General features: G+C 45.7%; 1 protein-coding gene across 1 annotated transcript in view; it reads right to left on the bottom strand.

The window, feature by feature from the left end:
* Nucleotides 1–16,636, bottom strand: part of LOC138211820 (intermembrane lipid transfer protein VPS13B-like) — a 322,041-nt gene that overhangs the window by 232,567 nt on the left and 72,838 nt on the right. The window contains 2 exon segments of the mRNA XM_069171937.1: nt 7,910–8,089; nt 9,220–9,354. Coding sequence (XP_069028038.1) covers nt 7,910–8,089; nt 9,220–9,354 — 315 coding nt within the window.

Here is a 16,636-nt window from a genome sequence, read left to right as displayed (position 1 = left end):
CAGACACACACCGACACACACACACCGACACACACACAGACACACACACACACACACCGACACACACACACACACACACACACACACACCGACACACACACAGACACACACCGACACACACACACCGACACACACACAGACACACACCGACACACACACACCGACACACACACCGACACACACACAGACACACAGACACACACACAGACACACACCGACACACACACAGACACACACACAGACACACACACAGACACACACAGACACACACAGACACACACCGACACACACCGACACACACAGACACACACCGACACACACACACACCGACACACACACAGACACACACCGACACACACAGACACACACACAGACACACACAGACACACACAGACACACACACCGACACACACACAGACACACACCGACACACACCGACACACACCGACACACACCAACACACACAGACACACACCGACACACACAGACACACACACACACACACAGACACACACCGACACACACCGACACACAGACACACACAGACACACACCGACACACACAGACACACACCGACACACACCGACACACACCGACACACAGACACACTCCGACACACACCGACACACACAGACACACACCGACACACGCAGACACACACCGACACACGCAGACACACACAGACACACGCAGACACACACCGACACACACAGACACACACAGACACACACCGACACACACAGACACACACAGACACACACAGACACACACACACACACACACACACACCGACACACACCGACACACACAGACACACACCGACACACACAGACACACACACACACACACACACCGACACACACCGACACACAGACACACTCCGACACACACCGACACACACAGACACACACCGACACACACCGACACACACAGACACACACCGACACACACCGACACACACAGACACACACAGACACACACCGACACACACAGACACACACCGACACACACCGACACACACCGACACACACAGACACACACAGACACACACCGACACACACCGACACACACCGACACACACAGACACACACCGACACACACAGACACACACCGACACACACAGACACACACAGACACACACCGACACACACAGACACACACCGACACACACCGACACACACAGACACACACCGACACACACAGACACACATAGACACACACAGACACACACCGACACACACAGACACACACCGACACACACAGACACACACCGACACACACCGACACACACAGACACACACACAGACACACACTGACACACACAGACACACATAGACACACACAGACACACACCGACACACACCGACACACAGACACACTCCGACACACACCGACACACAGACACACTCCGACACACACCGACACACACAGACACACACAGACACACACAGACACACACAGACACACACCGACACACACCGACACACACAGACACACACCGACACACACAGACACACACAGACACACACCGACACACACCGACACACACAGACACACACGGACACACACTGACACACACAGACACACACAGACACACACCGACACACACCGACACACACAGACACACACTGACACACAGACACACACGGACACACACGGACACACACGGACGCACACGGACGCACACGGACGCACACGGACACACACCGACACACACCGACACACACAGACACACACACAGACAAACACCGACACACATCGACACACACAGACACACACCGACACACACCGACACACACACAGACACACACACAGACACACACTGACACACACAGACACACATAGACACACACAGACAAACACCGACACACACCGACACACACCGACACACACCGACACACACCGACACACACAGATACCCACCGACACACACAGACACACACCGACACACACCGACACACACCGACACACACCGACACACACAGATACCCACCGACACACACAGACACACACAGACACACACCAACAGGGTTGTATAGATGCGTCACCATAAAACCACAATTGTATATAACTATATTTTCCCACAATCACAGTACCGTATATTAAACATGTTGCAGGCTAAACTGTGTAATTCCGTATAAACACCGAGAGTTTCATTCTTCCATTTGTCTAATTTGAAGCTGCTAATTGAGAAGAAAACAGCTTTAATATGCGTTAGAGAACTCAATATGTTCAGTATTACTGCACACTGGGAATTCTCAGAGGATTAATTCCATGGAGCTTTCATAATTCCTTCCAATATGTTAAAATTGAGATTAAAGATCACTTTGTTCCCCGATTCCCACAGCTCCCATGGTATGGTAAAGAGATCAAACCAGAGGGCTTTATAAGGAACATCTTTAACATTTGCTCTGCTCTCAGTGTGCTTGATTAAATGTAACATTTTGAGATCCCAGAGTTCTGAGAAAAGCATAAATCATTGTCTCGCAGCTGCTGGCGTGCCTGGGGAAAACACATGCTATCCCTCACTCTCTCTCTCTTTTTGTCTTCCCTGTGATCATAAAGCCCACCCGACCCGCCGGTCCCTCCTCCTCTGGTGAAACTCACAGTGGTGAAGGTGTGTGTGTGTGTGTGTGTGTGTGTGTGTGTGTGTGTGTGTGTGTGTGTGTGTTGGGGTGGGGTGGGGTGGGGGCCGGGGGGGACACCTGCAGGCTGCCGCTTGCCCCGAGGTTCAGTATAAACCCCAGCTCCTCACACGCCCTCTGGCCCTCCACTCCTGCACACCGGCCCCCTCCAAGGCCCCCTTAGTCTTTCCCATCCATCAGCACTGACAGCCCCACAACCAAGCCAAGGAGGAGAGTCAGCCAGCCAGTCACTGTCCAGCCATCAAAATGATCCGGCTGTCTCGTGAGTACCACTGATAATTTACACAGAGTGCTGCTCTGAAGGTCCTTATGACTGACATGTCCATGGTGATCCTGAAGGCACCGCGCTACTCTGATTAACCGCACAAATAATTTATAGATCCAATACCAGCGGCATCGGGCCCAGTGTGTGCTCGTGACTGATGACATGTCCCTGGCTCTCGGCTGGGTCCATGTGGAGGACTAACCTGTGCCCTTCTCATCCTGGATTGCTGCCTGCTGGGACTTTAAAGCAGCAGCTTCACGCCCGGAGCTCCACAAGCTGAAGACTCCTCTTCGAGCTGCACTGCTTCCATCCTTTGTTTCTTCATGTTATTTAATACTGGCATTGATTTCTCATTATTCCTGTGTCATAACAGAGCACATATGAATCATGTTTGCTTCTTTTAAAGGGAGAGGAATTGAAAAAAAACTCTCCCACTGCCAAAACATCTTATCATTGTTGAATCCATGTGGACTGACTGCTCAATTAGGAGAAATCATCTGGGACTGTCCCGTTGTAACGTAAAGGGTTAACGGCAAGAAATGAAATTACTAAATCCCTTTGGATCTATAAAAGAGGCTGTTTCAAAGCAGAGCTGCTTAGTTCTTCTGCATTAAAACCCACGCCTTTAATTGTGTTTAATTTATTAGAATGTTCCAACCTCAACTCTGTTAAATGGAAACACACTAGTCTGGATGTGGAGGACTTCTACAAGTGTACAGGGACTCCCTCAGCCACACAGCCCACTCTCTTCATTTTCTAACTTAATTGGAATTTGTTTTAATTCACTGGTAAACAATCAGACAGAAACCAGATGTCCCTGGTCATGTTGGAAAGCTCCTCATCTTCTACACTTAATGTAGCATGGATGAGTTACAATGAGAGATAGAGACACCATTAAAACATGTTTAGAGTGGCCAGATTATGAATTTAATCATTTAATCAATTTTTAATTAAACCTTCACCAATTGAGGTTCTTACCTAACTTTTTGTCAAAGGCAACTATATAATAAAGACATGTCCAGAGACAAGTGCTCAAGCCTCATGTGGAGGGTTGTTCCTACAGAATCAGTCTATTACATCCAGTACATTCTATCAGAAACTGAGCTCCAAAAAATGGAAAATGGAAGGCATGGAGGAAATGGCTTCTGGGATGAATTAAAGGATCCATAAGGAAAGTGCTGGTGATTTCCAGAGCCTGTCACAACCTCTAAGAAATGAGACAACACAGAGATCACACATACATGACCAGAGGGGAAACACTAAAAGCAAGACTTCTCTCGACTTATAATCAACTGCAGTCAATCAAATGCACCAAAAGAGGAAAATACAAATGAATGTATATGAATGTGAAAGCACACTCGGCTTGTGAGTGTCTACTAAATGTTGTGTAAAACACTACACACTGGTAGATTGATGTCTGTTACCTCCCCTTTCTTCTCTAAATAAATATTAAACTTTAAAAACTGGGCCGACAGCTTGGACAGCTCTGCTGTGCTCTGTGTTCGTCTGAACAGAAACCAGAAGCAGCTAATCAGATGTAAAATAGAATAAATTTGTTGATTGTGGATCATTATATCTTAATGTTTTCAGTATGTCTGTGGTGTAAGGAGTTAGCTTTCTTTCCTCACTCCCCTGCCCCGTCCCTATGCTCAATGTATAATGATCACGCTTTAAGAATTTGCTAAATGGAATCAACAGAACCACATGGGATGAATAAAATGTGTTTGATGCCAAGGCCAAGTGCTCCAACAATTCAGAAATGTCATGATCACCAAATGTTGAGCCTCTGAGCTGGCCCTATGGGACCAAAGGGTGCAGCCCACTTCGAGTGGTGCTACGCCACCTTTCATCTCCGGCTGAATGAGGCGTTGCATCCATCATTCCATTAACGGGGCTCGAACAGGCTCCCAGTCACCCTCTGGATGACAGCAGGGACATGGGACATGTGGACTGACCCAAGGCTTTGATGTAAGCCTGACCACTATACAAAACACAGACCTCGAAGTAGACACACACACACACACACACACACACACACACACACACACACACTGCTGTCTCCAGCTCTGACGAGTATATCAGAGATAAAAGAACAATTTCTGGGGCAAATACTGGCGTGCGTGTGTGTGCGTGTGTGTGCGTGTGTGCGCGTGTGTGTGCGTGTGTGTGCGTGTGTGTGTGTGTGTGTGTGTGTGTGTGTGTGTGTGTGTGTGTGTGTGCGTGTGTGTGCGTGCGTGCGTGCGTGTGTGTGTTGTGTGTTTTTGGGGGTGGGGGTGTGTGCATGTGTGTGTGTGTCAGCACACACACACCTAACCCTAACCCAGCAGTTCTGCAGAGCTTTGTGAGATAAAAAATTAAAAAAATTACAGATTACTAACAAACAAAGAAAAATAGATGTGTTGTGTGTTGTGTGTTGTGTGTGTAATGAATGTGAAGAGGGAGAAAGTATTAAAGCAGAAATGTTTGCAGAGACGAGCGGACAGAGTGAGAAACAAAAAGAAGCACGAAACAAAGAACATGAAACCCAGAAGAGAGGAAAGAGAGTCAGTGATGAGAAGAAGTTCAGGCCTCCACATCTGCTGGAGATATATCCAGTGCTTCTGGGAGTCAGACCCCCACCTCCTCTTCACCTTCATCTCTCTCTCCCGCTCTTTTTGCTCCTCTGGTTTGTGTTCAGATCAGGTTTTAAAATTCAAAAATATGTCGTCTTTATGAGCCATTGCTTTGCTGAAATCATATGCTCTCTAAATCACAGTAATAGTCTGAGGCTTTGCACTAAATCCAATTCACCAGAGCTCCTATGATTATCATTGTATGTCTGTGAGGCTGTAAACGGTGGAACAACTTAAATCTACTTTCATGTCACTGCAACCTGCAGGAAATGTATTCAGTGTCTGTCCTCACATTAATCTAACCATGAGTTACCCATGAAATGGAAGCTTTTCCCTTCTAATTTCAATTTATAGCAGTGTCCTGGCACACGGTGGGCGACAGAGGCCTGAAATAACAGCATGGCATTCCAGGGTATCTCTCTAGTGACGATATATAACGAAATACCGAAAAATGTTTTAGCATTCACACAATTACAATATCAGCATAAATGTGAGAGTGTGCCTTCAAATAAGTAGAAAGCCAACACATCACTGAAGTCTGTTGTATCGAATCCAAACCAAACCATGTCTGGATGGCCGAAGTCGCTCCACATCCTGGACCAACCTCCTGCCCTGCAGCGCCAGCTGTGGCTCAGCTTCAGTTTTCAGACCAATCAGTGAGCAGCGTCGGTGGGGAACCGTGTTTGTCCCGCCCCTCCTACACTGCGATTGGACGGCTGGTGACAGTGACGAGCTCAGCCTTAACATATATATCAATATCATCAGAATTGCTCAGAACCTCGTCAAGCTGCTGGCGTTCATCAAAACTATTTTAATTTTAAAAAAAATGTCCCGCTCAGGAAAACACGCCGTCGGTAGCTGCAGCGGCGGCAGAGTGTCGGCTGGTTTCCGGGTCTGCTGATTGGTTCAAATTATCCTGAGTCCTACAAGTTACACATGGAACTTTAGGTTGGTACAGTGATGCGTCAACAGGTCACATTATTGCTGTGATCACAATATGAATTTTTGTTATATTACAAGTTATATAGATCTGAATGTGGCAGACCCCTACTGTGTGCTGGCAGAAACTGACTGCGTGACGTTCAAACAGCAGAGAAATGGCCGGTCAGGGATGAGCTCCCACATCTACTGTCTCTGCACCATACTTCTCCTCTTACTTCACCACAGCTGGATCTTCTCCTCTCAGCCTGAAACCGCCTGAGACAGCTCGATGTTCATCTCATTCCTGACATGTTTAAGGCCCCGGGCCCCGGCGTGATTCAGGGCCCGGTTCGGGGGTTGAAGTAAGTCAAGGCCACCCGATGAATCTCTGTAGCCCTGTATTAAAAGTGATGTACAGTTGTGACTCTGCAGACAACTCTGAAAACAAATAGCGGAGGTATATTGTTTTACACTGTCACCCCAGGCTTCTCCTGTATCTGCTGTTGGATGTGTGTGTGGGGGGGGGGCTCGCAGGATAACTGCCCAGAATGTACTTTAAGACTTTGAGAGAATCACCTACTGTGGGCTCTCAGACACTTGGGAGCCATTGAAGGCCATGACATAGGAGAGACTGTCGAGTCCATCTACTTCCACAAGTATCAATCTTTCCTGACCGAACAGCTAGTTGCAGTTGTGGAGAAGTTATTGATGACACACTAATATTCATGGTCTCCATTACAGAAGGAACCACTGCAGGGGCTTCTTCAGTTTCAAAGAGCACTGGAGGCCATACTGTGTAGATGAGGGCATACCTGGCTACTGCTATAGATATATGAGACAAAGTCATTTCATATCCAACTTACTAAATCAAACACTGCAGCATTTTGAACTTTGAAATCCAAAAATGCATTTTTAGTCTTTTGGAAGTACTTCTGAATAATCCCACTCCCGCCCTCTAAACACACACGCATACACTCACGCAGTCGTGCACTGACACAAGAAATATAATCTGTGGTCTAGAGGCGCAATCAAAACCTGCAACCTGACATCAGAGCAGCCGTCAGCAGCAATCCTCTGGTGGTTAGCTGCTGTTAGCCAGCTCAGCCCGGCGCTGACAGAGACTAACTGCTGTTTAGAGAAGTCATGCTGCCTGTAAAGAGATGCCGAGCTGCCAACTCTGCCTCAATGATAGTGGAGTGGAAAACACTTATCGGCTCTACTCAACAAATAACTGAAAGTGGGCGCTGCGAGGCATTATGGGAGGAAGGAAAATATGACGACCTAAACAAATCGAGACTTTGCATTAGATCATCAATAACAGAGATGTAATAGTGACTATCAGAGGCTGTAACTGATCCAAACACCACAACCACAAACATATTAATGCAGGATTATGGTTCCAAAAATAAACAGGTTGAATAAGAATCTGTACCACAGAGCAACATGAGGAGAGGAGGAGGAGGTACCTGAGTTCCTGCAGTCGTCTCCTTGCTGAGGGACCTGAACAGAAAATGCCAGCAGGTCGGGAGCCAGCAAAGATTCAGGTTTGCGAATCTCGTTCAGCCAGCGACTCATGTGGAGTTCTTTGGTGTCGGACGGGCCCTGAATCAGGGGAACCAGCTTGTCCTTCACCGCCTCTCCCGAACCTAAGAGACAAGAGTTATCATTTGTAATTCATAACAAACTCCCCAAATCAGCAAGAATTATTCACATTCAATAAAGAGAAAGTCTTCCTCAAAAATGTGACCAAGATAATACAAAATAAAAAGCAAGAGTATGAGTCGCATGCTTATTGAATTTAAAAAAGTGTCTCTTTTATTTGAATCACGTTGTGAATGTGGATGTCTTCAGTTGCATCGAAGAAAAGCAGTGAAGCGCCATCACACTGAGTTAACAGTGTCGCAACGGCCTTTTCTGGCTGCACACTTGTTTAAGTTGCTCGAGCTGCGATTTAGAGCCTTAAATGAGGAAACTAAACAACCTGGAGACAAAATGTTGGAGCTTAATCATAAAGAAAAAAAGTGCAGAAAATGTCAGCGATAAAAAAGACTGTCAGAGTTTTTGAAGTAATATGCGACAACCCAAGTACACCATATCATCCATGTGAAAACTGGAATGGAAATCTGAAAAAAACATGCTAAAATATTCAAATGCTAGAGAAAAAGTTTTGGAAAATCTGTCAAAGAAAGAGTCAAAACACATTGAAAAAGGAACGGTGACAAAGAATAACTGACCAACAGGAAGATGATGAAAAACAGTACTACCCAACTTTGGAGCCATGCTTTATTTAATTTTTCATTCCATCTCATAATGCGTTTGACAGGCTCACCGATCGGCAGAAGAATGAACTGTAAACCGGCTGATATTCCTGTTTGCAGTGGTGATTTAATTACATTCCCAATAGATGTTAATTTTAAAATAAGAGAATTAATTGCATGTGACTCGTTTCTTTGTTTTTCTGACAGCTGCAGTAGATCTCCTAATCGGCCCAACATCATGTGTGCAGTTTGACCTGGTGAACTTTGTGCTGTGACACTAGCTCCAATAACATCCTCGCCATCAAAGACATGGCCGCAGCCCAGAGCCAGCGCCGCGGGAGAAAACAGCAACTGAATCACATGGCTGGAAAGAAATCAAGATAAAGACTGAGGCGAAGGAGAGAGACAGAGAGGAGTGTGTAAAAGTATAAGTTAAAGAAAGTCAAAGAAGAGTCTAGTCTGTCTCACTCTTTCCCTACACAGGCAGTAAACTTTTAACAGGGCACAGCTGCACACACCTGGGGTCCTGGCGCACACTTTTACAGCTCCCACGGTTCCCGAGGCGCATTTCACCGTCGCACGGCTGCAGAACTTCAGCTCCAGGTTTTGGACCGAGCCTTCGAGAGTCGGTGACGGGCCTGGGTATTTCACACCTCATAAAAAGGAGAAAAAAAAGTGAAAATGAACTGCAGTCCAGCAGGTTAAAACGCCGCTTCTGTGGCTTCGTTAAACACTCGATTGGCCTTTAATTGTTCTTGACCAACCAGGTGCTCTTAAACACAGAAATCACCAACACCACGAGTGTGTTGATCTAAGCTCGGTGCTGGCCGGGATACAGGATGCCCTCTGTTTCCAAGGTTAACCTGTTGTTGTATTGGATGCATGATGAAATATAAAATATAGGTGAACCAAAGCCACATCTTATATTCCATATAATGCATGATAGTTGTTTATCAGCCCTGGCCTCTACTCGCTTTATCCTCACAGACGATACCCATTGAGACCAGTATTATTAATATTCAAACAGCTTCTTAAACTTGTTTGTATTTATCTGTGAGTACGAACTAACAGGGTCTGAAAATGAACAAGGCTCTCATTTTTATTGGGAATTTCATTCCTCTGAATTCATAAAGCTTCCTGTGAAAACATTTGCAGCACACTGGTGAGATTCTGGATCCAGTTCAGCAAAGTCCCGACATCACAGCCATTTTGTTTTGTAAGAAGTGCCTCAGAAGGATATTAAGACATAAAATTTTATCCTTTAAATTGTCATGTGCTTGCTCTAAATGTTTTATGAGTTCCCAGTAAATCTACTGAAGTGAATGACTTGAACATTTTAAGTCAAAGAACAGGGACCGGTATGAGTAATAGGTCAATATAAAGGATATATCTTTCCAAAACAATATCCAATATAGTCACGCCTGCATCCAGCTTAGTGTCAACTACAACTCATCTCACACCAGCATTACATCACAGGAGCCTCAAGTGTTCTTCACTCTGTGATTATTTCTCTTAATGGCAGCCGAGTGTGGAAGAACCCTCCGTCTTCCATCTTTCCAAAAAGAAACTGTTTGCACTGTGGAAAGGAGTGGGGGGGATTACACACTCACTATTATGATATGTCAATGTTATTTCTATGGTGAGAGGAGATTTCAAACACATAACAGGGGGAGGAGGAGGCAGAAATAGCTGGATAGCTTGAAGATATTGTGGAGTTGAGAGAGCTCGGTGCCAAACCGCCTGTTGAGAGAGGAGAGGAGGATCCATCCATCACATGCTGCATTCTTCCAGAGAGCTGGAGCTGTCCGAGGGAATCACGTTAAGTTCTTACATCACCTGTTCCAATGAGGCTTTACTCCTCAAAATAATCCCCTCGTACACTGATAGCAGCTCATTTCCTTTTTTTTTTTTTTTTTTAATCAAATCAAATCAAACTGGAGCTTTTTGTGTCACACGCTGGCCTGGTGACAAACAGCAAAACATGTTCAATATATACACAAATAAATAAAAACAACATTAAAGAACAAATGAAACGCATGGATTGGACAGCAGGGATTTACTGCCTGCTGGTCAATGAGACGTATTGTGCTAATAAGGCACAGATGAGCGGTGCTACTAGAGGCTGTAAAAGTACATTTGGCAAAAGTCACTAAAGAAACCAGTAAAAAGCCAGTTTGGACTTCTAAAGCGTCCTTTCATCCACATCCACTTCCTATCTGACATTTTATCTTAGATCAGTTAACTCTTCTACCCGTTTTCTTCTCTGTCTGTATCGTCAAATTACAACTATTCAAAGTTTTTCCTTATTTAGGTCATCTCAACTCTGCAGGCTGCATAAACAAAGGTACTTGAGTGGGTTGTTTTTCACCAACATGACAGATAGTGTCGTTGTTTGCTGTTGCTAAAATGTACTTCCACTGTGATCCCGCTGAGAGTGGAGATGGGGGCAGGATTTGAGTAGACACATACACAGCATGTTTAACCAAGTGAATTACTGGAAATTGCTAAAATCCCTAACCACTGACTTCCCTCCTCTCCCTCGCTCGGACAAATTACCCATCAACCTCTTCACCTGCTGTCTGAGAGGCCCTCTGGAAGCCCAGATGGGAGATGGTAATGTTAATAACCCCCCGTCCCGTCTCTCTGCTTCCCACTTAATAAATCTGCAGGTCCACCACAGCAGCAGCTGAGCTGGACGTCTCTGTGGCTCCTACTTCATTCACTATCTTTCTAAACACAATGCAGTACAGAGTGTTGGATGCACAAACAGCATTTGTAATTTTGAAGTAACTGGTAAAACCAAACCTTTACTCTGTAAAACAATTGTAAACACATGTCTATGATCAGAATACCATCACAAAGTAATGGCGTTGTGAAGCATCAACAGCACAAGGTTGTTTTTTTGTGTTCTTTTAAATGTTCATTTCCACTCTGGCATTTTGAATTGTGTATCAGTGTTGAGAACATGGAAGCACAGAGGAGACAAACAAATGTTTCAACTTAAAAATGGTTTCAGAAAACCAGGCAGCGTTTCAGAATTATTTTTTTTATCAAAATTTCCATCAATATTTTACACACTTTTAGTCATCATTTTATCTTTCAACCCCCCAAAAAATGTGGAAACCAGGGACCGGACTGTCTGCTGTCAGACATGAGAAGCATGTATGTTCAAGCTCGCGTACAGACAGTTACAGATATATACGTGTGCACCCTGCACACAGATTTTAGGTTATTTGATGTGATCCAGGACCAGAGGGAAAGATAGAGAAAGACATAAAGCCAGGCTCTCTTCTCCCACTGGAAACAATATCGCTATATACATTTGCCATAAAAGGATTACACCAGACATTTGGCTATATTATTGAGTGTGTCTCAGTGGACCTAAAAACCCATGACCCATCTACCCTCAAAGAGCAGACTATCGTTGAGAATGGATATCCAGATCCAGCGGCCCTTCTTAAAAACAGTACTGCAGGAAAACTGACAGCAGCAGTGATGAGTCGGCCGGTGCAGCAACTGAGTCTGGAAAAGATGGAGATGTTAAAAGTGCAACATGACAGAGGTCCTTCCCACTGCTGTTTGCTCTTTGATAAATGGCACAGAGAGTATCACTATATCATATCGCGCTGGCCCACGTAGATGTCCTAAAGGGCACGGTGCACCTGCTGGACTGGTGATTGTTGCGTGGGGGGGCTGTGGACAATGTTTTGTCCAGCTGTTAAGACGATAAAAATGTGGGGTACACAGGAAGAGTAGAAACACAAGGTTAGTGTGTGTGTGTGTGTGTGTGTGTGTGTGTGTGTGTGTGTGTGTGTGTGTATTCCTGTGAGTGAGTGTGTGTGGTGCTGCTACTCGTCAAGCAAAGGCAGGTGCAAGAAGTACATAAACACACAGCTAGAGGCCAGAGGCTATGGCACTCCATCAAACACAGAGAGGGCAACCGTGGGCAGCTGGATTCACACTAAACGCTGATGAGAAAGTGTGGCGAAGACCGAGGGAAGGAGGGACGGAAAGTCAGTAAAGAAACACTAAAGGATTTGAAGAGTTGATAAAAAAAAAAAAAAAATAAAAAAAAAAGAGCGAACATGCGCACGCTGATACACACTCAGTATGGGAAGTGGAGGCGGCTCTTCTAGCTTTCTGCATACCTCAATAGTTGTCGTGCACGTGGTTCAGTATGAATGTGTGTGTGAAGGACATCTGCGGACTTGAAAGCCATGCGTTACACATTCCAACATGTCCTGCTCTCACTGTTTTCAGGAATGGTATGGGAAAGTTATCTGCCTCGGAAGCTGTACATACATTATACATCAAAAATATTTCTAATTTTCACTTGTGAAGCAATGGAAACGTTTTTTACTTCTTTTTTTTTTGCAAATAAGCCAAAGCATTCACATGAGAACATGGAAACGTTATAAGCTGAGGTAGAAAGAAAAAGGCGTTCTCTATGTTTTTTTTACGTTTGCTTTCTAACATCCAGACCTGCAGCTAAAAACCTAGAAACTGACAACATCAGGCAACCGGCTAATGTATTCTACAGCAGAACATACAAATACATTAGACAAAGAAAACTAAGACAACAAAGTACAGATTCTTTAATAGAGCGAGGAGATGGCGACTTCTGATAAAACAGCAACTTAAGCGGTTTTGTTTCAAGATGCTGCACCTTCACACAACAGTTACACACTCCGTTCATTAATGGGCAGTTTTATATACACGTGATGGTAATTGGTTGACAAGAGGAGGCAGATTATCACAGAACCTTAAAGGACAAGTAAAAGGACAAAGAAAGAGGAGGAGGACGGAAAAAGAAACGAACGTACTAAAACTCCAAATCTGGCAACGGGCCCACAGCAGCGAGGGGGCTGACAGAAAAAAGAGGGAGACATAGACAAGTTGGGTAGCCTGAAAGCAGCCAGCTGAGCCATTAAGTGCTGATGCAGAAACAATAACTGTCTCTCCTAAGTCAGGAGGGGCTGAAGTAGAAGCAGTAAGTAGGAGCAGGTCTGCTGGCAAAGTGCCCAGAACTGACACACAGCAAAAATACAGACACATGCAGAGAGAGTGGGACAGGAAAACAGACAAGGTGAACCAGTAGTGGTTTGTCCTGCAGTTAAAGCTGAGAAGAGAGCAGCTCTGTCAGCACAGGGGACTTAGCACTGTAGGATAGTAGACGGGAAGCCAACAGCAAGGCACCTTTGGGAGATTATTCAGTAGTTGGAAGTTGTTCTTTAATAGTTGTTGTTTGAGGAAATATCTGTCATCGTTCTTTCTACTAATATCTGATTAAAGCAGCAAATCAGAGTTCGGTTAACACACAACAGCAGTTACAACAGATCTGGTGTCAGTGCACTTAGTATAGAGAGGGATGCATTTTAGATTTAAATAACACACACACACACTCACACACACACACACCGCACATGCACACACACACACACACACACACACACACACACACACACACACACACACACACACACACACACACTCACACACACACACACACACACACTCACACACACACACACACTCTGGATTACTGTAGTCCATAAAAAAGTCCATCAACACTGAATTCTTCTGGACTTACACATGGAGGGCCATTTCTAACCAATGTCCTCCCCCTGAGAAAAGCCCGGCCAAGCTGCACACAGGTTCCTGTGGTGGTGTGTGTACTCACTGCCTACAACGGCCGTGGTATGAAGACAGTGATGGGGTGTAAGTGATGGCGGGTAGCAGAGGCCGGGGGTCTAATTCACATGATTTCCATCCCCTCCAGGTGCTGCCTGCCTCTCTGTCTGCCCACTAAAGCAGTGACACATGTTCTCCGCACATTCAAACCGTGGTTCTCTGCCACCGAATTACCACAATTAAGGAGTCTTCATGCGGAAGCAATTTGGCCAACACTAATGTGCCTCCGCAGTGAGGTTTGGAAGACGGTGGTGGTGGTGGAGGTGGAGGTGAAGGTGGTGGTGGAGGTGGTGGTGGTGGTGGAGGTGGAGGTGGAGGTGGAGGTGAAGGTGGTGGTGGAGGTGGTGGTGGTGATGGAGGTGGAGGTGGAGGTGGGAGGGGCAGGGGGAGGGGGAGGGGGAGGGGGAGGGGGGGTACAACGAGATGCAGAGCAAAACCTGAGTGGGGAGTTACAGAATGAGAGAGAAACAGGAGAGAGAGTGGGAGAAAAAGGGCGAGACAGATGTGCTCAGAGTGATAGAGGAACATGTGCTCTGACATGGACGATTCCCGCACTGCCACTTGTAAGGAGATGATTAGCCGGTGGTGAGATAGGTCATTAAAACACAGTTCTGGATGAGAGGGCCTGCCTCTCAATCTCCCATACCCCCAGCCTAATGCTGCCCTGACAAATTTGGTTAGCATAAGAAACAGGGGCATTGCAGCTTTGAAGTAGGAGCCAGGAAGGAATGCCAGTGTGGTTCCACCATGAGAGATGCTGAAACTACAGACCGCAGCTAATGACGCTAAACCAGCCCTCTACTCTGGATTACTGCTCCTTCTGTCTCTGGAACTCATGGAGCTCCTTTTCTCAGGCTCCTCTTCTCTCTCCTCTCTCCTCTCTTCTCTCTCCTCTCTCCCCCCTCCCCTCCCCTCCCCTCTTCTCCTCTCCCCTCCTCCCCTCCCCTCTCCCCTCTCCCCTCTCTCTATGGGATAGGATTAAAGAGAAAGCGAGCAGAGTGTTCTTGTTTATCAATAATCCAGTGAGATCAATATTTATGTGTCAGCTTTGCGGAGGCTGCCTGTGTCTGTGTGGCGGTAGCCAAGACGTGACTGGGTTTTGGTGCTGCTGAGGCGCTTCAATGGGACTCACAGTGGAAATTTATGGCCCTGTGACGTGGAGCAATGTGCTCAGTCGGCACTAGTCACTAGCCTCAGATGGGACGGTTGGCTCCCAGCAGGGAGCCCGCTCAGCAGACACTACCAGATGACATAAACACAAACACATTGAGTCGGGGCTGTCATTGATTGAGGGCTTGGTAACATTCAGAGCAGTCGGCTGCGGGTGCTTTAAAGCCCAGTATACTTATAGTGTATTTTGTTTCATGTGTCAGAGATGCTCTTTGCTTTGTGCTGCACAAAAACTGTTTTAACATGTTTGCCAACTACTTATTTATCAAATTAACAGTTTTACTTATTCATTATGTATGTGCTATATTTCATGCATTACTTTTTTCCTTCACAGTCTGATTTTCTTTCTGATGAAAATAAAGACTTCTACTCTAATGGCTTTATCTTCTGTTTCAGTGATGCTTATCTCACCACAGTGACTAATCCATCCACATGAATATAATACAACCATCTTCACCTCTCTATAACTCTACTCTGCACACCTCGGGATCTGTTTAATGCATTATCTGCTGATGACACATCGTAGGGGCCGACAACTCTTTACCACGGCGATGCTTCATAAACCATGGCTGCAGGGGGTTTCATATCATATTTCAGTTTACCTTCCAAAGGGGAGATGAGTCTGAGGTTCCAGCTCCACAAACGTTGCGCTACCATGCTTGGCCAGCGAACTAAACTGACATAATCAACGAGCAGCCAGGCTTCTAAAAAGCCCGATAGATCTTTAGATCAATGACCAACTGCAGTCACTGCACTGAGCCAGTGGTATATTGGATTTAGTGGTAAGTGGAAGGATGCCTCTGAGAAACCATCAATGATTCATATCAGAGAAGAAAAATAAAAAGTTGGATGGGAAAGTCGGGCTTCCAGATCCTGAACTGGGATCATCCATGTTCTCCAACATGCCTGGAATCCCATCTTATTTCCCATGACAGAAAAGTGGGCTCCTGTTCAAACAAGCAGAGGGGAGAAAATCTTTGGCGCCCTTTCAGTTAACTTCTGATTTCTTTCGCCAGAAGCCTCGTGGATGGTGTGAGGAAAAGAGGAATGATGAATGGAGAACCATGGTGAGAT

Source organism: Embiotoca jacksoni, unplaced genomic scaffold (assembly GCF_022577435.1).
Source record: "Embiotoca jacksoni isolate LCO1_2020_lvr unplaced genomic scaffold, fEmbJac1.0.p SCAF_50, whole genome shotgun sequence".
In the NCBI taxonomy this organism is placed as follows: Eukaryota; Metazoa; Chordata; class Actinopteri; family Embiotocidae; genus Embiotoca; species Embiotoca jacksoni.
Note: the sequence above shows the minus strand (reverse complement) of the source record. Positions and strands in the feature narration are given on the sequence as shown.